At 47.5% G+C, this 25152-nt stretch overlaps 1 protein-coding gene across 1 annotated transcript in view; it reads right to left on the bottom strand.

The window, feature by feature from the left end:
• Positions 1–25152, bottom strand: part of APBA2 (amyloid beta precursor protein binding family A member 2) — a 166520-nt gene that overhangs the window by 59533 nt on the left and 81835 nt on the right. The window contains 4 exon segments of the mRNA XM_060259899.1: positions 13185–13216; positions 13219–13318; positions 13320–13849; positions 13852–14190. Of these exon segments, the coding sequence (XP_060115882.1) occupies positions 13185–13216; positions 13219–13318; positions 13320–13849; positions 13852–14152 (963 nt within the window). The 5' untranslated portion in view covers positions 14153–14190.

The following is a 25152-nucleotide window of genomic DNA, read 5'->3' as shown; positions in this document are numbered from 1 at the left end:
TTCCCCACTCCTCCACTTGCACCTGCTAGCATGGCCTTGGGTCAGCCATAGCTCTGGCAGAGGTTGTCCTTGAAAGGGCAGCTGCTGTGAGAGCCCTCTCCAGCCCCACCCACCTCACAGGGTGTTTGTTGTGGGGGAGGAAGGTAAAGGAGATTGTGAGCCGCTCTGAGACTCTTCAGAGTGGAGGGCGGGATATAAATCCAATATCTTCTTGATGCAGAAGGAAGCAAGAGAGAGGGAGAAGGAAGCAGATGGCAGCCAGTTGCTTGGGGGCCTGATAGGAACTCCTCAGGGGCCTGATTTGGCCCCCAAGCTGCATGTTTGACACCCCTACTCTAGACTAACCCTGCATTAACCAGGGGGGTGGCCTAGATGGCCTCTATGGCCCTTTCCAACATTATGATTCTAATAAGAGAAAAGTGTATGAAAAGGGCCTGCTGGATCTCAGGAGCCAGAAGGGGCTAAATCCTTCCTGTGCATCTTCGCCACTGTTCCCCTGGATAGCAAAACCAGAATTACACAAGATAGTGAAAAACCACTGTGCAGAGTCCCCAGAAGGACCGAATTTTTTCTGAGTCACGGAATTCGTCCTCCTCTTGGGCACAGAATTCAGATTGCTCAACTGGAGAGTTTGACTTTCTCTCCAGCGCACAGACAAATCACGCCATCTTTGATTCTCCTGCACTTCAAGGATTTGAACATAAACACATCACGCTGCACATGCTGAGAGCCAGTTGGGTGTAGTGGTTAAGTGTGCAGAATCTAATTTGGGAGAACGGGGTTTGATTCCCCACTCCTCCACTTGCAGCTGCTGGCATGGCCTTGGGTCAGCCACAGCTCTGGCAGAGGTTGTCCTTGAAAGGACAGCTTCTGGGAGAGCTCTCTCAGCCCCACACACCACTCAGGGTGTCTGTTGTGGGGGGAAGGAGACAAAGGAGATTGTAAGCTGCTCTGAGACTCTGATTCAGAGAGAAGGGCGGGGTATAAATCCAATATTTTCTTCTAAAGAGAGACAGTTTGGTGTAGTGGTTAAGTGTGCAGACTCTTAATCTGGGAAAACCGGGTATGATTCCCCACTCCTCCACTTGCAGTTCCTGGAGTGGCCTTGGGTCAACCATAGCTCTTGTAGGAGCTATACTTGAAAGGGCAGCTTCTGGGAGAGCTCTCTCAGCCCCACCTACCCCACAGGATGTCTGTTGTGGGAGAAGAAGATAAAGCCACTTCGGTGGGAAGGGTGGGATACAAATCGAAATATATATAGAAAGAAAGAAAGAAAGAAAGAAAGAAAGAAAGAAAGAAAGAAAGAAAGAAAGAAAGAAAGAAAGAAAGAAAGAAAGAAAGAAAGAAAGAAAGAAAGAAAGAAAGAAAGAAAGAAAGAAAGAAAGAAAGAAAGAAAGAAAGAAAGAAGAAGAAAGAAAGAAAGAAAGAAAGAGAGAAAGAGAGAAAGAGAGAAAGAGAGAGAGAGAAAGAGAGAGAGAAAGAGAGAGAGAGAGAGGAAGGAAGGAAGGAAGGAAGGAAGGAAGGAAGGAAGGAAGGAAGGAAGGAAGGAAGGAAGGAAGGAAGGAAGGAAGGAAGGAAGGAAGGAAGGAAGGAAGGAGATGGTAAGCACCTCTGAGTCTCTGATTCACAGAGAAGGGCGGGGTTTCTTCTTCTTCTTCTTCTTCTTCTTCTTCTTCTTCTTCTTCTTCTTCTTCTTCTTCTTCTTCTTCTTCTTCTTCTTCTTCTTCTTCTTCTTCTATTGAATCAGCCCCTTGGGGTCCATCAAGGTCAGTATTGCCTGCTCAGACTGGCAGCTGCTCCCCAGGGTCTCGGGCAGTTCTTTCACACTACCTACAGCCAGATTCTTCAACTTGCAGATGCCAGGGATGGAACACGGATCAGAAAATGTCCACAAGTCCCACCTGACGGTGTTCAACTTGGGCACGTCGGCGTGGGCCTCGAGCTGGCAGAACCCCCCATGTACGCAGGCATTCTCCACGAAAGGCACGCAGACATGTATTTTAACAGGTGGCCGTTCTAAGCAGACGCCCCGAAGAGCTGCTCCATAGGCATGATTCATCTTCATCAACAACAACACTTGTTCCCCTCTATTTTAAAAATACTTAACATGTCTCTCACACACTTTTTGTTGTTGTTGTGCCGCACGCGGGAACGTCACTGCTGTTCTCGGAGCAACAGGGAATTGTCAAAAAAGCACCACACCAATGCGCCGGCCATAAAACAGCTCCATTAGAAGGCAGCGACACGTTTCGCCTCCTCCGGCTCTCTTTTCATTCTCCCGTTGTTTGTTCCAATCAAACATTAATGACTCTGCTGAAAACGGGCCCCAAGTGCAGCCAGCTAGAGTTTTAGATCTTAAAGGAAATTAATAGAAACATATAGGATGGGTGAGGGAGAGGTATGGAGGAAAAGAAGACCGGTGGAATGGAAATGTCTTTCTATGACAGGGGTGGCCAAACTGCGGCTCTTTCACACATATTGCGTGGCTCTTGAAGCCTCCAGCGCCCCAGTAGCCAGATTGGTGTGGCCAGTTGGAGAGCCAGTTGGTGTAGTGGTGAAGTGTGCGGACTCTTTTCTGGGAGAACCGGGTTTGATTCCCCACTCCTCCACTTGCACCTGCTGGAATGGCCTTGGGTTTGCCAGAGCTCTCTTATCTGGGAGAACCAGGTTTGATTCCCCACTCCTCCACTTGCACCTGCTGGAATGACTTGGGTCAGCCAGAGCTATCGCAGGAGTTGTCCTTGAAAAGGCAGCTGCTGCGGGAGCCCTCTCAGCCCCACCCACCTCACAGGGTGTCTGTTGTGGGGGAGGAAGGAAAAGGAGATTGTGAGCCACTCTGAGACTCTGAGATTTGGAATGGAAGGTAGGATATAAATCCAATATCATCATCATCTTCTTCTTGGAGAAGGTATTTGTCCCTTTAAATCACTTCTCCAAGCCAAGCCAGCTGGCAGCTCGGAGACTGCATTTAAAGTTAAAGTTGCTTTTTTTCTACCTCTCGCTCCCCCATCTATTTGCCTTCCTTCCTTCCTTCCTTAGGGGAGGGACGGTGGCTCAGTGGTGGAGCATCTGCTTGGGAAGCAGAAGGTCCCAGGTTCAATCCCGGCATCTCCAACTAAAAAGGGTCCAGGCAAACAGGTGTGAAAAACCTCAGCTTGAGACCCTGGAGAGCCGCTGCCAGTCTGAGAAGACAATACTGACTTCGATGGACCAAGGAGGGTCTGATTCAGTATAAGGCAGCTTCATATGTTCCTTCCTTCCTTCCTTCCTCCCATCTTGTGGCTCTCAGACATCTGACGTTCCTATCTTGCAGCTCTCAAACATCTGCCCTTTATTCTATGCGGCTCTTACATTAAGCAAGTTTGGCCACCCCAGTCCTTGGGAATGCCTCTCTTTGTCTTAACCTGGGAGCTGCCTTCTGGCCTTTTCTGCATCTCTTCTTTTGTCCTCTCCCTCTCTTCACATAGCCTTCCATGGCGACACATGTCTCTCTGCAGGACTCTCCTGTAGCGACAAAACCCTCAGACTCCCACACACGTGATGCTGGACGAGTTGGCCATTTGTGAGAGGGGAAATACTCTTTCAGTGAGGCTTCTTTCTCTCCTTTCGACTGCAATCTGAATGGGGAATGGATCTATTTGGATAAATGTAAGTTTACTTTAGGGCCCCATGGTGCAGAGTGGTAAAGCTGCAGTACTGCAGTCCTAAGCTCTGCTCACGACCTGAGTTCGATCCCAGCGGAAGCTGGTTCAGGTAGCCGGCTCCAGGTTGACTCAGCCTTCTGAGATCGGTAAAAGGAGTCCCCAGCTTGCTGGGGAAAAGCGTAGATGACTGGGGAAGGCAAGGGCAAACCACCCCGTAAAAAGTCTGCCGTGAAAACGTTATGAAAGCAACATCACCCCAGAGTCGGAAACGACTGGTGCTTGCACAGGGGACTATCTTTACCTTTACCTTTTTTCACTCTTGTTGCCTTACACTTCTTGGGAGATTTATTTAGTGCACTCAGGATCACATCTCTATGACTGGGCAAACGCTGCTATATTAACCAAACATCCCAATAAGAGAGAGTTCCAAAGGTTTAATAATCTCTCTTTATTGATTACCATCTTATTGACCCAACAATCAAATGTTAACCAGATTTATGGCTTTGTTTGGTATCGATTTTGCCGCATACAAGTGGAAGATTTATGGTCAGGATTAAACTTCACTGTTGGGATGCTGGTACTGATTCTTTATTTTTTTTGCTTTTTCTGTTAACCCCCCCCCCCCCCCATTATCCAATTGTGACACTGTGGGAAATGTGACAAGGCATCCAAAAAGCAGATTAAATCTTTGCCAAAGGAGAACTTCCCATAGAAAAATTTGTCTTGTCTTAAAATAAATTATTGTTCAGAAGTTTTTAAAAGCATGGAAGCGAGCCAGTCCGTATCTTCACATAAAGATTGGATGATGTCACAAAAGCTGGGAAAAGGAAATTCCTGAATTTAGTCGTTTTGGACACACTTGAAGCCATCTTAGACTGAATCAGACATCAAAGTCAGTTTGTATTCAGACTGGCAGCGCAGAGAGAGGTCTTTCCCATCACCTCCTGCCTGGTCCTTTTAACTGGAGATGCCGAGGATTGAACCTGGGACCTTCTGCATGCAAGCAGAGGCTCTGCCACTGAGCCACACTCTCTCTCCCATCGAGTGCAGTATTGTAGACCAGCAGTGGCTCTCCAGGGTCTCAGGCTGAGGTCTTTCCCATCACTTCCTGCCTGGTCCTTCTAACTGGAGATGCCGGGGATCGAACCTGGGACCTTCTGCATGCCAAGCAGAGGCTCTGCCACTGAGCCACACTCTCTCCCCCATCAAGAGCAGTATTGTAGACCAGCAGTGGCTCTCCAGGGTCTCAGGCTGAGGTCTTTCCCATCACCTCCTGCCCGGCCCTTTTAACTGACGATGTCGGGGATTGAACCTGGGACTTTCTGCATGCCAAGCAGATGCTCTGCCACTGAGCTACACTCTCTCCCAATAACTGAGCACATGAAGCTGCTTTATACTGAATGAGACCTTTAGTCTGTCAAGAGCCATCTTGTCCACTTGGACTGGCAGTGGCTCTCCAGGGTCTCAACAGAGGTCTTTCCCATCATCCATTGCAAGATCCTGTAAATGGAGAAGCCAGGGAATAAACCTGGGGCTTTCTGCATGCTGAGCAGATGCTCCCCCACTAAGCCATAGCCTCTTACTTCTTGTAGTCTAGGTTCTGAACCTATAATAGGGATCCCTTAGATGATCTTGAGCCAGTCACGCATACTCAGCCTAGCAGGAACTGACATCATGTTGGCTTGACGCTCTAGGATTCAAGGAAAACTCTAGTTTAACCATAGAGTTCGGGTGAATCCTAGATCGTCGTGCCAATGGCACTTCTGGTTCATACTGTAATACCAGCAATTTGGGAATGGAAGAACTCTTCAAACCTTTATTTAGATTGCACAAATATCCACCTCTTTACACCACAGTTTGAAACAATTACTAACTCCGCAAGCTGCTGTCAAAGAGAAATTTTCCTCCTTAAATGCTCTTGCTTGAGAAGGTCTTCCACTCCCAAACTGCTAACTAAAATTGCAGCACAAAGCAAAAGTGATGTTGGCATGATGCGGTAGGATTTACCCCAGACTCTACGGTTAAACTAGGCTTTTTAAATATAATATATTTTATTTTGTATAAACAAACACAGAGAACAGAGAAAATGGTAGGATAAGATAGAAATACCACAATGGTTCATTTATACATAAACAATGATATTTTGGCCAACAAAAGCATAAGGATCAATGTCAGAAAAGCCATCAATATTATCTAATAAATTGTAACTGATAATGATTTTCTATCAATAAAATTGCTAAGCAGAGGTCCATCAGTGGCTATTAGCCACAGCGTATTGTTGGAACTCTCTGTCTGGGGCAGTGATGCTCTGTATTCTTGGTGCTTGGGGGGGGGGGCACAGAGGGAGGGCTTCTAGCATCCTGGCCCCACTGGTGGACCTCCTGATGGCACTTGGGTTTTTTGGCCACTGTGTGACACAGAGTGTTGACTGGATGGGCCATTGACCTGATCCAACATGGCTTCTCTTATGTTCTTCTGCCTGGGGCAGGGATGCTCTGTATTCTTGGTGCTTGGGGGGGGGGGGCACAGTGGGAGGGCTTCTAGTGTCCTGGCCCCACTGGTGAACCTCCTGATGGCACTTGGGGTTTTTTGGCCACTGTGTGACACAGAGTGTTGGGCTGGGTGGGCCATTGGCCTGATTCAACATGGCTTCTCTTCTGTTCTTATGTTTTGAGCAGATTTTACATTGTTAAGTGCAAGTTCCTTATGTACTTTTAATTTTCGTCTGGACTACATATAAATACATTTACGTTCCTAACATTGTAAGCATAAACAGTTTGAGCATATGCTACTCAGTTCTGTCTCTTAATCCTTTTGGACTTTATCATTTTATTCTTATTTTAGTCTTTAAGGCTTTGCAACCAAATTTTGGTTGATATATGCAAAAAAATACATCTAATTTTTCTTGAAATTCAGATTCTGGTCTATTATGCAGGAAGGATGTTAGCTTTGCCATGGTCATATAATCAATTAGTTTATTTTTTTCAATCAATCAATTCTGGGCATGTTTCAGCTTTCCATTTTGATGGAAATACCACTCTTGCTGCTGTCACCATATATTTAAATAGTTCATTCACTGCTGGAATGGCCTTGGGTCAGCCATAGCTATTGCAGGAGTTGTCCTTGAAAGGGCAGCTGCTGTGAGAGCTCTCTCAGCCCCACCCACCTCACAGGGTGTCTGCTGTGAGGGGAGAAGATATAGGTGATTGTAAGCCGCTCTGTGAGATGTGGTGCTGGAGAATGTGAGATGCTGTGCTGGAGAAGACTCTTGAGAGTCCCTTGGACTGCAAGAAGATCAAATCAGTCAGTCCTAAAGGAAATCAACCCAGACTGGTCACTGGAAGGTCAGATGCTGAAGCTGAAGCTCAAATACTTTGGCCACCCAATGAGAAGGGAGCACTCCCTGGAGAAGTCCCTGATGCTGGGAAAGACAGAAGGCAAAAGAAGAAGGGGACGGCAAAAGAGGAGATGGCTGGACAGTGTTGCTGATGTGACAAACACGAATTTGAGCAGACTTCGGGGAATGGTGGAAGACAGGAGGGCCTGGCGTGACTTTGTCCATGGGTTCGCAAAGAGTCGGACTCGACTGTGTGACTGAACAACAACAACAAGCCGCTTTGAGTCAGAGAGAAGGGCGGGGTATAAATGTGCAATTCTTCTTCTTAATCGAATCCTAGGGCATCAAGCCAATGGGACATCAAGATCCCATCCAATCAGGGGTCGTGTTTCAAGGCTACCTAGCCAATCCAGATTTGACTGTGCACTGAGGTCAGTGGAAAGGAAAGGAAAGGTCCCCTGTGCAAGCACCAGTCGTTTCCGACTCTGGGGTGATGCTGCTTTCACAACGTTTTCACGGAAGACTTTTTGCGGGGTGGTTTGCCGTTACCTTCCCCAGTCATCTACGCTTTCCCCCCAGCAAGTTGGGTACTCATTTTACCCACCTTGGAAGGATGGAGGGCTGAGTCAACCTGGAACCAGCTACCTGAAAACCCAGCTTCCACCAGGATTGAACTCAGGTCGTGAGCAGAGGGCTCCAATAGCCGTACTGCAGCTTTAACACTCTGCGCCACAGGTCACGGAGGGTGGTGTAAACAAACAAGTCCCTGTTTGGCCCTGAATCTGACTGGATACTTTTGGGCCTGTCATTCCTTCACAATATAAAAAGGTCTAGGTAGTCCCCTGTGCAAGCAAAAGAATAAAATGGGAAAGGCAGACTCCCATAAGCTCCCCACAACTCCCATCATGGGAGGGAGAGAAAATAAATGAGGAATTACGGGCTAGCTAGAAGACGTCCTCGCTAAAGTTCTATTCCGGCAGAGTACTTAAAATTGGCTCGCAATTTCCGTTACTTGCCCGGCTCGCAAATTTTATTTACCGACTTCAAAAAGCTTTTGAAAGCACCACTTCACAGTGTAAAGAAAAATAAAAACTAGAGTGATTCCAGATGGGTAAAGAAAAAGGAAACAACACGCTCCGAATGCCACACGATGGAAACAGATAAACCGGCAAAGGTCAGCTTTAGAAGTCCTGGACAAACGCAAAGGAATCAACCTGCAGAAACTAGAAAAGCCCCCCCCCCCCTTCCGCAGGGAAGGAATGCCACAATACTGGGGGGCACATCTGGAAAGCCCACCCTCCATGATTCCTGCCTTGCCTTCACAAATCCCCATGCTTTGAGCCAGGCCCTATCAGATGAGCTGAACACTTGGAAGAGTTCAGACTGCAGCACAGCCTGGTGCCCTGGGGACCACACTATCCCAACATCTTTCCTGAGGCTCATCAAACACTTTAGAAAGTGAACAGGGCTAAAGCTTTTGCCAGCAGGGCTGAGCAAAACTAGGAGCCAGTGTGGTATAGTGGTTAAGTGAGCAGCCTCATATCTGGGAGAACTGGGTTTGATTCCCCTCTCCTCCACATGCACCTGCAATGTGACTTTGGCCACAAGTTCTCTCAGAGCTGTTCTGCTCAAGAGCAGTTTCTGTCAGAGCTCTCCCAACCCCACCTCACTCACAGGGTGTCTTTTGTGGGGAGGGGAAGGGGAAAAGAGATTGGAAGCCGCTCTGAGACTCCTTTGGATAGTGAAGGGCGGGGTATAAATCCAATCGGTTTGGTGTAGTGGTTAAGTGCGTGGACTCTTATCTGGGAGAACTGGGTTTGATTCCCCACTCCTCCACTTGCAGCTGCTGGAATGGCCTTGGGTCAGCCATAGCTCTGGCAGAGGTTGTCCTTGAAAGGGCAGCTGCTGTGAGAGCCCTCTCAACCCCACCCACCTCACAGGGTGCCTGTTGTGGGGGGAGAAGATATGGGAGATTGTAAGCCGCTCTGAGTCTCTGATTCATAGAGAAGGGCGGGGTATAAATCTACAATTCTTCTTCTTCTTCAATTTCCTCCTCTTCTTCTTCTTCTTCTGAATATCCTCCACGCCCTCAGTAGGGGTCAGTCACCAGAGGTCTCCATGACTTCCACGTGCATGCGGGCGCACACAAATATACACATGCACATCTAAATTTTTTTAATCCCCCAAAAAGAGAGTAACGCGTGTGCTCTGTCAATCCGCACCTTGCTCCAAAGGGTAGCCCCACATGGAACCAATCACAGTAGTCTAACCTGAACATTACTAAGGCTTGGGGGGGGGGGCAGCACTCCAATCTTTTGATGTGTGTGAACCAAGAAACGATGCTTGACCAAAGGGCTCTAGTCTACGACCTCCACTTTACCTCAAAAGGAATAGTTTGCCTCAGGCCCCAGTGGTCTGAAGCTATGAAGATTCAAATACTGTAACTGGGGCATACGTTCCATTATTAAATCTTTTCTTGAATCTGCTTTTTCTTTATATTTATATCCCAGTTTTCCTCATGGGCTCACAAGCAGCTGATGAGGTACGAGATTTCAAAGCTAGTTGCAGAGGGTAGCCATGTTGAGGAAGAGGACGATATTGGATTTATACCTGAGTCTCGGAGCGGCTTACAACCTCCTCTCCCTTCCTCTCCCCACAACAGACACCCTGTGAGGCAGGTGGGGCTGAGAGAGCTCTGACAGAAACTGCTCACAATACAAGAACTCATCGTGGGCATTCGATGAAATTGCCAAGCAGTCGGTTTAAAACAGATAAAAGGAAGTGCTTTTTCACCAAAGGGTGATTAACATGTGGAATTCACTGCCACAGGAGGTGGTGGCGGCTACAAGCATAGCCACCTTCAAGAGGGGGTTAGATAAAAATATGGAGCACAGGTCCATCAGTGGGCTATTAGCCACAGAGTGTGTGTGTGTGTGTGTGTATGTGTGTATATATATATATATATATATATATATATATATAGTCCACTGTGTGGCACAGAGAGTTGGACTGGATGGGCCATTGGCCTGATCCAACAGGGCTTCTCTTATGTTCTTCTGTGACACAGAGTGTTGGACTGGAGGGGCCACTGGCCTGATCCAACAGGGCTTCTCTTCTGTTCTTCTGTGACACAGAGTGTTGGACTGGATGGGCCATTGGCCTGATCCAACAGGGCTTCTCTTATGTTCTTCTGTGACACAGAGTGTTGGACTGGAGGGGCCATTGGCCTGATCCAACATGGCTTTCTTCTTATGTGACACAGAGTGTTGGACTAGATGGGCCATTGGCCTGATCCAACAGGGCTTCTCTTCTGTTCTTATGCTCTTGAGAGAACAACTCTGAAAATAACTTGTGACTGACCCAAGGTCACCCAGCAGCTGCATGTGGAAGAGTGGGGAATCAAACCCAGTTCTCCAGATTAGAGCCCATTGCTCTTACCCTTGACACCATGAGGCGTTATGGTTCCCTTTTCTAAATTACCTTTCTAATCAAGAACCTATTCCATCGTTGTCCAATACTGTCAAAGCTATACTTCTTACCTGAATAAGTCGGTGGGGTAGGGCGGGATATAAATCAAATACAATAAAAAATAAATAAATAAAAGAATATTCATGTCTGTAGACCATACATTTTCATTACTGAAACATGTAGTCTTTCGAAATGCATGTTAAGACTTTTTCTTCTTCTTAATGCTATGTAATTTAGCGTGTTGCTTATGTGATATCATCCCACTGACAGTTCACGTATTTACTTCTTGCAGTTGTTGTATTTAGTCTAGTTTTTCTAATAAAATTATTAAAAAAAAAAAAAACCATGACATCAAACTAAAAGAACATGATTCCATTCCAGCAGCCCATCAGAAGCCAGGAAGATTTTTTTGAGGTGAGCTTTCAGAATCAGGACTCCCTTTGTCAGATATGAGTGGAATGGAGACCTCTACGCCCTTATACCTAAAGTCAGAGCGTCGGCAGGGTGTTGCAAAGGACAAACGCAGGACGCAAAAGTAGAATACATGAAGATTTCAAAGCACATCTCAAAAGCATGGTTATACCGCAGGTAGAATCCAAGAAAGTCAGTCTAAAAGACTGTGTATTTCCCCCCCCCCAGAAGAGATAACCCCCCATTGCCCCCCCCAACAACCTTTAATTTATTTATTTATTGCATTCGGAAACCTGTTTCCTAGACATTCATGATGACTCACTGCTGTTCTCATAGCGAAAATTTATTTTGCGGAGATTTTTTAAAAGGCATCAAAATGCAATCATGGCTGTAATAATCTTTTTAATCAGCGCCGTTTCCCACGGCCAACGCAAATGAGAAGCCAGCCCATTAGTTTGTATTCACCAGATGATCCCCGCAGGAAGTCTAAAAACCTGCAGCCGGAAGAGCAAACCTGACTCAATAACATTGGCCGATGTTTTAAATTGAAAGCAGTCGTGGGAGGTGGGCTAAACCCTTTCCCTTCCCATCATTGTCCTAATCTGAATTGTGCATTAATCCTCATACTGCTACTTAGCCCGCTAAGGAAAACCACAGGGCTTTTCCACATTCTCATGACCTGAGTTCGATCCCCGGCGGAAGCTGGGTTTTCAGGCAGCCGGCTCGAGGTTGACTCAGCCTTCCATCCTTCCGAGGTCCGTAAAATGAGTACCCAGCTTGCTGGGGGGAAAGTGTAGATGACTGGGGAAGGCAAAACCACCCCGTAAAAAGTCTGCCGTGAAAATGTTGTGAAAGCAACGTCACCCCAGAGTCAGAAACGACTGGTGCTTGCACAAGGGACCTTTCCTTTCCTTTCCCTTCCTGTTCTGCACATATTTTGCTCCCCCCAGTGGTCAATTTGATATTACACCAGTTTATGTCCTGCATATCTCCCTGCAGATTTAAACTACAGGCTTTTTTGCCAGAGAGTAGTACTTGAGTACACCCAGGGGTCGTTTTGTAGAAAAATAGCTGGCGGAGCTCATTAGCATAATTCATTAGTATATGCCACCGCCCCCCAGCCAAAAGAAACCTGACGCAAGAAAGGAGAGCCCCGGGGGAGCGAGTCCTGCTTGGGCTGGCTAGAGATCCAGCCAGCCAAGCAGGCCTAGCTCACCTGGGGCTCTCCATGGCTGCCCTCCTCCCACAGTCAAAAGGTCAGCAAGCCACCCATCACCCAAAATCACATAAGAAGTGGAGAAAGGGTCGCATGGGCTTCTCCAGGGGTTAATGAGGGCTGCTGGGGGTGTGGCAAAGCCCCTGGAGGCTGGCTGGCTGCCCGCTCTCCTAATCCAGGGATTGTTATGCAGCTGCATCTACTGTTCAATGGACAAGGCAGGAGGGGAGGAAGACGGGAACTGTCAGAAAGGTTCAGGAGCTGTGCCTCTCTGAACTCCTGCTGAATTCAAGGCCTGGGTACACCAGAGATCCAAATCCCATATGCAGATACTGCCATGATTAAGTTTCAAAGAGAGCTGTTTTGGTCTGCAACAGAAGAGCTGGATTCGAGTCCAGCGGCACCGTAGAGATTTTCAACCAGATTTTTTTATGGTATGAGCTTCCGAGAGCCAAAGTTCCCTTTGTCAGATAGAAGTCGGAACGGAGCGGCCTAACTTGAAATGCGTTAGAGTTGGAGATGTTTTTTACAATTTAGAGAACTGGCTCATGCATTTGTTTCACAATCCATTTAGGGCCGGGTGAAGAGTTTTATAGTGAGAGAATGTTATGGGGTGGTTAAGAGCCCCGTGGCCCAGAGTGGTCAGCTGCAGTACTGCAGACCAAGTTCTGCTCACGGCCTGAGTTCGATCCCGGCGGAAGCTGGGTTCAGGTAGCCAGCTCAAGCTTGACTCAGCCTTCTATCCTTCCGAGGTCAGTCAAATGAGTCCCCAGCTTGCTGGGGGAGGGGAGTGGAGATAACTGGCAATGGTAAACCACCCCGTTAAAACAAAAGTCTGCTAAGAAAATATCAGGATGTGACCTCCCATGCATCGATAACGAATCGGTGCTTGAACAGGGGACTACGTTTACCTTTATCTCCCCCTCCAGTTAGTGAAAGATGTCCCCCAGGTTCTCTGACCTATCAGGCACAGTGGACCTCCAGTGGAGTTGTACAGGAGTATGGAAAAGGGTTCTCTCGCAGCTCATAATCAAAAAGGACAAACTAACAGAGTCGTGGGAAATAATAACGTCACCTTTTAGAAAAAGAGGGCGGATCAGCGGCTTACCTGTTCCTGCGGCCACGTCTGCCTTTCCTCTGAGTTCTCGACTTGGTTTTGAAGCCTCGGGGAATATCCCCGACTTGCTTTGAGGCAGGAGGGATGTTCAAGGACTTGGGCCTCCCTTGATGCCTGCTGGCGCTATGGGCTGAAGTCTCCTTTTTGACAAGTCTCTGCATAGTCATTTGGCACACTTTCAGTCCCAGCATGCTCTGGGCTCATTTCCGACGCGCTGTTGATACTGCTCATGCTCATGCTCATTTTAATCTCGGCCACAATCTGGTCGATGTCTTCCTCCTGCTCCTCCAGGTCCGCGTCTTCTTTCCTGGAACGATACGGAGACATCCCACAGGGGTTCCCATTGGCTTCCGGCGAGTAATAGCCCGGGTAGGTTTCATCGCTCGGATGACAATACTGTAGGCTTTCGTCTTCGTCTTGGATTTCCAGAGACGCCCCCTCGCCTTCCAGAAGCTGAACACAGCTATCGTGGTAGACCACCTCTTCTGTAGCCCTCGCTTTCATCCTGGCGCTGAATTTTGTCCCCGCCCATTCCTCTTCCTCGATGGCTTCTTGACACTCGTCGGTCTCCACTTGATGCTCCTCGTGAGGAATATACTCCTCTCCGTTGCAATCCATTCCTTCCAGGTAACTGTCATCCTCCGGGCAATACCGATGTAGTACGTTATGCCCTCCTCTTCCTCAGGGAGGCCTTCATCGTAATCTTCCTCTTCGGAAGTGTTGTTGACGTAGTCCGAGCTGGAATCGCCGTCGGCGCTGTTGTCGTTGCACTCGTGTTCTGCCAACGTGGGGCTGTCTTGCGCAACGGGCATTGCCTCTGTCTCATTCTCCGTGAATTCCTCCACGGGCAAATGGTTCTCCTCATTTTCAGCCTCCCTGCCGTGCACCGAAGCGGGGCAAACTCTCGTCCGGTGATCCAGCATGCCGGTCGTACCACTTTGACATTTCCTGTTTGCCATGGTTGACTTCTTATATGACAATCATTTCTCAGCAATTGCTGTAGGGAAGAGCGAACAACAACAAAAATTACCGAAAGGTCACCAAAAGGAATCGCAGCCAACGTTACTAGGGACCACTGAAAATTGACATTTTTAATTTGTCAAGGGGGGGGGGGACGAGGTTTCAGAAATCATCTTATCAAAAACAAGGCAAGTCAGCATGACAGGTTTGAAAAATGACACATCGCTATCATTTTGAAATGTCACTAAACAATCCAGCTTACAGCAAGAAGGTACTTTGTGGTTTAAACAATTTTATTGATAGCATATGGTAACAATATCTAATTATATCATTACTATCTCTAACCCATATGATATTTTCCAATCCCCCCTCCCTCCGTTACTAGACTCCCACCGAGGTTATATCCTTAAATTCAGTTATAAAGGTACCCTAAACCAATCAAAGTTAAATATCTTTCTTTTCTCATATTCATGTAAAAAAATTGCCCAATGTCTTTTTACATTCCACTCTTTCTCTATATATCCTCTAAATTTCTTCCACTCCTTTTTAAACACATCCAGATCATAATCTCTTAAAGTTCTTGCTAATTTGTCCATCTCACTCCACGATAAAACTTTCACAATCCAATCCCATTTCTCTGGTATTTTTTCTTGCTTCCACAACTGCGCATACAATGTCCTAGCAGCTGAGAGCAAGTACCAAATTAGAGTTCTATCTTCTTTTGGAAATTTTTCCATTTGTAATCCCAATAGAAAAGTCTTTGCAACTTTCTTAAAGTCATATCCCAAAATTTTAGACAGCAAGAAGGTACTTTGAAGCAGTAGCTGAGAACTGAGACTAGTAGCGCCTTAGAGGCCAACAAGATTTTAAGAGGATGAGTTTTTGAGAGTCAAATGATATCTGAGGGCATCTGACAAAGGAGGTTTTGACTCTAATGAAGCTGCGTTCTACTGAATCAGACCTCTGGTCCATCAAGGTCAGTATTAATTGTTGTTGTAATTAACAGTAATAATTAAAGATTATTATTATTATTGTTCGCTCAGACAGGCAGCAGCTCCTTCGGGTCCCTAGTAGAAGTCTTTCACATCACCTACCACCTGATCATTTTAGCTGGGGATGCTGGGGATTGAACCTGGGACCTTCTGTATGCCAAGCAGAGGCTCTTCCACCAAGCCGACGGCGATTCCAGCTCGGACTATGTCAACAACACCATCCTCTAGACAACAGCCCTTCAAGTCCTTGAAGATGGTGATCCTATCACCTCTCAGCCGCCTCCTCTCCAGGCTAAACATGCCCAGCTCCTTCAACCTTTCCTCATAGGACTTGGTCTCCAGACCCCTCACCATCTTTGTCGCCCTCCTCTGGACCCGTTCCAGCTTGTCTAGATCCTTCTTAAAATGTGGTGCCCAAAACTGAACACAATACTCCTGGTGAGGTCTTACCAGAGCAGAGTAATGCGATAACATCACTTCACGTGATCTGGATACTATACGTGATCGAGGAACTATGCTCAACTCTAGTTGCTCTAATGCCCATGACTACCCTCTGGAAGTAGGTCATAGCTACTCTCAAACTATATTCTGGGGATTACTTGGGAGCTATCAGGGGTTCCTCAATGAGATTATCAGGAATGGTGGGATAGCATTCCAGGAAGACAGCTCTCCTTCCATTACCCATCTTCCCAATGATGTCCAGTCCTAGATAGGTTGTCAGCTCAACCCTACTTGACCTTGCCATGATGCTGGATGACCCAAACTTGAGTTCTGGGACACTTCCCCAGTATGGACTTTGGACTCTGTTGTATAAGTTCTGTTCATATCCTGACTGCCTGTCTGACCTACTATGACCCATAGAAAACACTTGCCAATGTACCTCACAGAGAAAGAAGGTAAGACCACACCAGCAGGCAGGAGTAAAAAGGAACATGGTGCACTAGGTGTCCAAGATGGGAGCCAGAGACGTTTCTATGAAAGATCCCCTTCATTAAGCATATAAGCAACCATGTAGAGATCTAGAAAATCTAATAAAACTGGCTTGACAGTAACAAAATGGCTACCACAGGAGGTGGAGCCAATCATAACATGGCTGCCATAGGAGGCGGAGCCAGAAATGAAATGTTAGAGAACAAGGTTATATATAACTACTGGCGTCTCCTACATACCTCACAGAACCATCATCAATTTAATTGAAGAAGTAGAAGAGGTAGAAGTAGAAGAAGTAGTAGATGAAGAAGCAGAAGAAGAAGAAGTAGAAGAAGAAGAAATTGGATTTATATCCCGCCCAATACTCTGAATCTCAGAGCGGTCACAATCTCCTTTACCTTCCCCCCCCCCACCCCACAACAGACACCCAGTGAGGTAGGTGGGGCTGAGAAAGCTCTTACAGCAGCTGCCCTGTCAAGGACAACTCCTACGTGAGCTATGGCTGACCCAAGGCCATTCCAGCAGGTGCAAGTGGAGGAGTGGGGAATCAAACCCGCTTCTCCCAGATAAGAGAGCTATGGCTGACTCAAGGCCATTCCAGCAGGTGCAAGTGGAGGAGTGGGGAATCAAACCCGCTTCTCCCAGATAAGAGAGCTCTGGCTGACCCAAGGCCATTCCAGCAGCTGCAAGTGGAGGAGTGGGGAATCCAACCCGGTTCTCCCAGATAAGAGATCTATGGCTGACCCAAGGCCATTCCAGCAGGTGCAAGTGGAGGAGTGGGGAATCAAACCCGCTTCTCCCAGATAAGAGAGCTCTGGCTGACCCAAGGCCATTCCAGCAGGTGCAAGTGGAGGAGTGGGGAATCAAACCCACTTCTCCCAGATAAGAGTCCACGCATTGAACCACTACACCAAACTGGCAAAAGATGGCGAGGGGGAAGGGATAGAGCTCAGTGGTAAAGCATCTGCTTAGCATGCAGAGGGCCCCAGGTTCAACCCTTGGCACCTGTAGTTAAAGGGACCAGGCAGTTGGTGATGTGGAAGACCTCTCTGCCTGAGACCAGTCTGAGTAGACAAGGCTGACGGTGAGGGACCAGTGTCTGGTTCAATAGAAGGCAGAAAAATCACTTCCTCTAGCTGCAATCCTATGGTCTGTTATGGCAAAAGAGGAATACCTGCTACAATGAGATGCAGATTTATTACTTGTGAAGCTGAATAACAGTTTGCAGCTAGGAAAGATTTCCTAATCCAGGCAGTCTCCAGACATACATTACATTGTTACATACCCTCACCCGTTTCCCTCGCTTGTGATGAATGATGCATTACTCAAAGCGGGTCGAACTGATTAAATTTGCTAAGCCGGCTGACCTCTGACTCCTTCGCTAACCTCCCTAGATACAAAAAAACACGACCCACATGGTTAAAAATATATGTATGTTTGAAGATGTTTTCCTCCAGTACTGTGAAGAACAACAGAGGAATGGGAAAAGACAGCAAAAACTTGTTTTCCTGAGCTCTTAAAACACTCATTATGGGGTTGTGGGAATCTGAGACTTTCAAAAACTGGAAATACAGCCAGGAATGGTTTTCTTTTACCTGCCATTTAGGGAACACACAGACTGCATGACATCAAATTAATGGTGTCTCAGGAAATGGAACACCATACAAGAGAAGTAGGTGGTGGGTAAAAAGAAAAGAAGAGACAGGCGGGGTGGAGGAGAGAGACAGAGAATTGGGGGGGGGGGGGACATGGTACAACACATAAAGGAAGGAGTCTCTTCCATGGGCGTTTTTGTACTCACCTTCAGCCGGCGCGACCCCCCTCTTCACAATTTCGCACTAAATGCCGCGGAGCAGCCAGAAGAGCCGGAAACTCCCGTCGCAAAAGCCGCGCAAACGGAAACTGCTTTTTGGCGGTTTACGTTTGAGCGGCTTTTGCGCCGGGAGCTTCCGGCTCTTCCGGCTGCTCCGCGGCATTTAGTGCGAAATTCGCGCAGATCCTGCGCGGTGAAGAGGGGGGTCGCGCCGGCTGAAGGTGAGTGCGAAAACGCCCCATGAGAAAAGTACCGCAATGGCCGACTGTCCTTTTTGTGTAGCAGGAACTCCTTTGCATATTAGGCCACACACCCCTGATGAGCCAATCTTCCTGGAGCTTACAGTAGGCCCTGGAAGCTCTTGGAGGTTTGGCTACATCAAGGGGTGTGGCCTAATATGCAAAGGAGTTCCTGCTATCACAGATGCCCAAAACAGTTAATGTGGTTTTATTTGGAATGGAAGGTGGGAGAAATTTAATGTTACAAATATTAGAGGTGTTCCTTTCGGTAATTGCGACGTAGGTGAAATTGAGAGAATGTGACTGACCCAAGGTCACCTGGCGAGCTTCCATGGCAAAAGGGAAGACCTGAACACGGGTACCCCTAGTCCGACACTCTATCCACCACACCACAGTGTACACATGGGAAAACCTGACCGTGAATATATGCTACATGTGTGAGGCAACAATACACACAGAACTGCATCAACAGAAGTCTAGAGTCCAGATCACGTGATGTGCTGATATCACTTTATTCTGCTCTGGTAGGACCTCACCTGGAATATTGTGTTCAGTTTTGGGCACCATATTTTAAGGAGGATATAGACAAGCTGGAACTGGTCCAGAGGAGGGCGACAAAGATGGTGAGGGGTCTGGAGACCAAGTCCTATGAGGAAAGGTTGAAGGAGCTGGGCATGTTTAGCCTGGAGAAGAGGCGGCTGAGAGGTGATAGGATCACCATCTTCAAGGACTTGAAGGGCTGTCCTATAGAGGATGGTGTGGAATTGTTTTCTGTGGCCCCGGAAGGTAGGACCAGCACCAGTGGGTTGAAATTAAATCAGAAGAGTTTCTGGCTCAACATTAAGAAGAACGTCCTGACCGTTAGACCGATTCCTCAGTGGAACAGGCTTCCTCGGGAGGTGGTGGGCTCTCCTTCCTTGGAGTTTTTTAAACAGAGGCTAGATGGCCACCTGACAGCAATGAAGATCCTGTGAATTTAGGGGGAGGTGTTTGTGAGTTTCCTGCATTGTGCAGGGGGTTGGACTGGATGACCCTGGAGGTCCCTTCCAACTCTATGATTCTATGACCATGAATATTTGCTACCTGTGTGACACAACAATACACACAGAACTGGTTCACTGCCAAGGAAATAACAGAGACTATAAAAGCCTCTACAAGGAAAATGAAAAGGGGGCAGAGGGAATCATCAGTATAAGGTTTGGGGGGAGGGGGGGAAATAACACATTCGGGAGGTTTCAAAATGTCACTGCTCCGGGAGGCGAGCGGTTCGCCCCTCCCGGTAATAAGAAGATTGTTCCTGAGCGCCCCTATTAAATCAACCCTTTTAAAGTGCCGTTTTAGCAGCTATCGATTTATCGCTGTAAGCGTGCTTTTAAAAAAAAACACAGCTGTGCTTCTGAAAGAGAACACTAATTAGATTGCTAGTTAGACGTCAGAGATAATGCGCTTCCCAAAGCAACCGAGTCCCTTCGACCTGACGACGCCGGTTGATAAATTCTACCTCAATTTCTACAAGGTACCACCTGCCCCTTGGAGGAAAGGCGGCGCAGTATAGCCCGATCTCATCTGGAAGACTGCAGAGGAAGGCAATCACGAACCATCTCTACATCTCAATCACCTTGAAAGCCCCTTGCTGCGGCCACCATAAATTGGAAGCTAAGCAGAGTTGGTACTTGGAAGGGAGACCACCAAGGAAGGCTCTGCAGAGGAAGGCAATGGCTTCTCACTTGCTATGAAAACCCCTTGCTGTGCACATCCACAAACCTACTGCCCTTTCACCACACCCCCTCCAGCCTAGAAATAGCAGCTCTCCAGCAGCCCTGGCCTCACTCAATGCACAGCAGCCAAGAAGGCCAGAGCGCCTGCTCCGGCTGCAACGCCACCGAGAATGTTCTCCGCAGCCGAGAACGAAATGTCTGGAAGAAAAACTTTCTCCAGTAGAACACGGCACTTGAGCCCGAAAGATTCTACAAACCCTAATGATGGATGGATAGTTGGATGGATGGATGGATGGATGGATGGATGGATGGAAGGAAGGAAGGAAGGAAGGAAGGAAGGAAGGAAGGAAGGAAGGAAGGAAGGAAGGAAGGAAGGAAGGAAGGAAGGAAACAGATGGGGGAGATGGAGGTGGAAAGAAAGCAACTTTAACTTAAAATGCATTCTCCAAGCCACCAGCATGGCTTGGAGAAGTGATTTAAAGAGACAAACGCTTTAGCCAAGCCAGTCAGTGGGGCAGTGGAGGCTCTGAGAGCTACACGTGTGGCTCCTGAGCCACAGTTTGGCCACCCCTGTGCTAAGCCCTGACCTGGATAACCAGGGTAGCCCAATCTTGTCAGGTATCAGAAGATAATCAGGGCTGGCCTTCGATAATGTTTGGCTGGGAGTCCTCCAAGGAATACCAGGATCGTGACACAGAGGCAGGCAATGGCCAACCACCCCTGAACATCTCTTGCCCTACGGGGTCACATTAAGACAGCTGTGACTTGATCACAATCGCTGCCTTTTTGCTGGGAGAGGTGTGCTGCACACTCTGCCTGATCACACACACACTATTGATTGTCCTTCCGGATTCATTCAATCAATCTGACACGCTGCACGTTTGGAGCCTGACCCCAACCCTGAAACTAGGTGGCAAATAACGGTCCCTCTAAGCTGCAGAGTCTTGTGAGCAGAAATTCTACTTTGTGAACTGCTGGCATGAAAGTTGTGAGCTTCTGCATCCATTATTGTGCTCTGGAGCCATCCTTCCTGAGCTAAGACAAAACTGTGAGCTGCAGGCTAAAAGTCTGTGCGATAGCTCAGGCTAACTCAGCGTAGAGGGAAGGCTGGTGGCAAATACCGGTCAGGTTGGGTTTTTTTAAAGGACAGCACGGCTATACTGTAATAAAATTAAAAAAAAAATTAGCAAGAGCAATCAGCAATTTTAAGATTAGCACATTTACTTTTTCAACAGAAGACTCCGAGATAAAACCATGGCAGTGGACGGTGCCGTCTAGCCACAAACCAACTTATAGTGACCCCGTAGACAAATAAGGAAAGGGACAACGCCCTTTGTGAGAAATGGAACCAGTTTTTAAAGGAACGCATGAACCCATGAAGCTGCCTTCTACTGAATCAGACCCCCCTCGGTGCATCAAAGTCAGTCTTGTCTACTCAGACTGGCAGCCGCTCTCCAGGGTCTCAAGCTGAGGTTTTTCACACCTATTTGCCCGGACCTTTTTAGGTGGAGATGCCGGGGATTGAACCTGGGACTTTCTGCTTACCAAGCAGAGGCTCTACCCCTGAGCCACCATCCCTCCCTAACACTTATAAAGCTGCCTTCTACTGAATCAGACCCTCGGTCCATCAAAGTCAGTCTTGTCTACTCAAGACTGGCAGCGGCTCTCCAGGGTCTCAAGCTGAGGTTTTTCACACCTACTTGCCTGGACCCTTTTGAGTTGGAGATGCCGGGGATTGAACCTGGGACCTTCTACCAAGCAGATGCTCTACCCCTGAGCCACCGTCCCTCACCAAAGTCAGTATCGTCTAGTCAGACTGGCAGCGGCTCTCCAGGGTCTCAAGCTGAGGTTTTTCACGCCTTTTTGCCTGGACCTTTTTTAGTTGGAGATGCCAGGGATTGAACCTGGAACCTTCTGCTTCCCAAGCAGATGCTCTACCACTGAGCCACCATCCCTCCTCTTTAAGGAGGATGTTATCTGAATGCAGTGAAAGCCAAACTTAAGTCTGACAGCACCCAAAGCGGACAAACATCTCTGGGGGGAAAATGTGTGTGTTCTGTGGACTCCGACTCTATTCAGGATGCACAGAGCACAGGCTTCTGCAAAAGAGACTCAACGTACCTATGTAGATGTTAATTAAGCCAAATTGCTTTCCTTGCAATAAGTTACAACCGACAATGCATTACAATTATTGGCTTTGTTGATCAATGGAAGGTTTCAGCCATTTCCTCAAGGGCAAGCCGAGGAGATGAAGATACACTCTAAAAGGGATCCAAAACCACGGCACAAAGCTGAAACAGTAAGACCTGGCATCCCGTGAAGATTCGAGGGCATCCAAGGAAACCGATGGCAGTAGGTTCGGGACGGACAAAAGAAAGTACAACTTTACACAGCGAATGATTCAAATATAGAATTCTCTGCCAGAGGCTCAAGGGCAAGCCGAGGACATGAAGATACACTTGAAAAGTGTACCTCTAAAAGTGCCTACCTTAGGGACCGTCTCTCCCCATATATTCCCTAGAGGGTACTTCAATCTGCTTCACAAAATCTATTGGTGATCCCTGGGCCAAAGGAGGCCAAACTGAAAGTCACCAGAGAAAGGGCCTTCTCGGTTGCAGCCCCCCACTGGTGGAATCAACTGCCAGAGGAAGTGCGGGCCTTGCGGAACCTTGTGTCAGAACTTGTAACTTTCTTGTATGCTGTTAGCCTAACTAACTCCATGTTGAAACCAGATACTAACCCAGCGTGCTTTATGCCAGGCCACTAACCAAAATAGTCTGCATTCCAAGCAGCCTGTGATCACTGGAGGATGGCAGATAGCCTCTGGTCGACATCTGCAGGTGGCCTTTGAAGCCAGCCGCTCAGGACAGCTCAGCAGGGCTCCATCCTCCCTAGCTGATAACAGACCCTGAGAAACAGACAGTTGTCTCTGACCGTGTGAAAGATTGTTTTATTGTTGCTGCTATGACCACATAAAATGTAACCAATGCTAGCTTCGTTATCAGTGTTATCCTGTACCTTCAGCACTATAGTTCTCAATAAACGCCTATACTTTTGCAACAAAGTCTTGGGCCTCGCTTGAAGTTCTTCCAGTTCTGACACCTTGCCCCGTTCTTCAAGGTCTGCAGAACCACTCTCTTCCAGCTGGCTTTTAATTAACATGGCGTCTACATCATAGAAGGAATGCCGTCGCCATTGAAAAACCGAAAAGCTGAACTATGTATAACATCAAGACCTGGCACCAAACGAATTTTGATTGCTTAACTATAAAATGAATAATTTATAGAATGCATGATTTATAATGTATTGCTTTTAACCGTTTTTAGTGTTTTTATGCTGTGTGTCGGGGAGGGCGGGAAACAAATCAAATCAAATCATTAAAAGGGATCCAAAACCAAGGCACAAAGCTGAAACAGTAAGACCCGGCATCCTGTGAAGACTTGAGGGCATCCAAGGAAACTGATGGGCAGTAGGACAAAAGGAAGTACAACTTTACACAGAAAATGATTCAAATATAGCAGGGGTGGCCAACGGCAGCTCTCCAGATGCTTTTTGCCTACAACTCCCATCAGCCCCAGGCATTGGTCATGCTGGCTGGGGCTGATGGGAGTTGTAGGCAAAAAAAACATCTGGAGCTACCCCTGAAATATAGAATTCTCTCCCAGGGGCTATCGTGACGGCCACAGGAATAAAAAGCTTTAAAAAGGGATTAGATAGAGTCATGGAGGAGAGGTCTATCAATGGCTTCCAGCCACGGTGGCTGAGGGGAACCTCCACATTCAGAGGTAGTAAACCTCTGAATCCTGGAGCCAGAAGGCAACATCAGGGGAAGGCCCCAGTATTAAGTTCCCTTGTCATGTTAATGCTTTATTCCATCGTCTGCTTCCCAAGGACATGACTATCTGTTAAGAGCGTTTTGCTAACGAATTTTCGTAGGGTGAGACTGTCTGCTTTGTAACAATTGACTGATTTGAACTTATCTCGTGCCAGAAAGTTAGGCGCGCATGCAACGGCTAACTGCTTCCCTACATATATATATATATTCACATTCACTTGGGACCTAGCAACAGTGATTCATGCGACGGTCACCTCAAGATTGGATTACTGTAATGCCCTCGACATGGGGCTGCCTCTGTGTCGAACCTGGAAGCTGCAGCTGGTGCAGAACGCGGCGGCTAGGCTGTTACTGGGACTCCCGAAGCGGGAGCACATACAGCCAGGGCTACGCGAACTGCACTGGCTGCCAGTTACATCCCAGGTTCGCTACAAAGTGCTGGCTATCACCTTTAAAGCCCTATATGGTTGAGGACCTGCCTACCTGAGGGACCGTCTCTCCCCATACGAGCCCCAGAGAGCACTGAGGTCAGCGGGGAAGAACAAGCTGACTATCCCTGGGCCAAAGGAGGCCAAACTGCAGAACACCCGCGCACGGGCCTTCTCCGTTGCAGCTCCATGCCTGTGGAACCAGCTCCCAGGAGAGGTGCGGGCCCTGCGGAGTCTTGACCAATTCCGCAGGGACTGCAAGACCATCCTTTTTAGGTTGGCCGTTGCGGACTGCTGATTAAGGACTGCTGAACCGATGGATTCACCTAAGTGACTTTAACTGACAGAACAGCGCCAAAAATACCACTGTTATTGTTAAACTATGTTAATTATGTTAAATGTGAATTAGAACGGTTTTTCAGATAATGCTGATTTTAAAGTTTTTGTATAACTATCGTATGAATATGTTGCTAGCCGCCCTGAGCCTGCCCAGGCGGGGAGGGCGGGATATAAATAAAATATTATTATTATTACTCACCTGCACCCCACCTTAATTTCGTCACCGGCTTCGCCAGTGGCGCTCTCCTGTCTTACAATAAACGCCAATCCTGATGAAATGAGAGTTGTTATTATCGAAGAGAGTGGCAGACCAGACACTTGGCCTGTATACCCTGTTGTCGGCTTTCCAGAGGAACTGGTTTGTTGCTTTGTGAGGATGCTGGACTGGATGGACTGCTGATCCGACCCAGCAAGGCTCTTCTTATGTTCTTCTATTTAAGAGAAGCCTCAAGTAAAGTTCTTTGAGCCAGTTCTTGGGACTGGTTCCATATAGCCAGGATTTGGTTTCCATTCCGTGCTCCCCGCAAATGCCAGAAAGACGTTCACAGGGAAATAGCCTTGAATGCACCAGAAAAGCAACAGAAATGGTCTCTGTTTCTTGCCAGTGTTTTCCACAACTGCCACATCTCAACGTTCAGTGACATGACATACCTTGGCCCCCTCTTTCGAGGCAAACACACAGCAGATACTTTCCAGAAAGCCCAG

This window comes from Heteronotia binoei, chromosome 19 (assembly GCF_032191835.1).
Source record: "Heteronotia binoei isolate CCM8104 ecotype False Entrance Well chromosome 19, APGP_CSIRO_Hbin_v1, whole genome shotgun sequence".
Taxonomy (NCBI): domain Eukaryota; kingdom Metazoa; phylum Chordata; class Lepidosauria; order Squamata; family Gekkonidae; genus Heteronotia; species Heteronotia binoei.
This window is presented reverse-complemented; position numbering and strand designations above follow the sequence as displayed.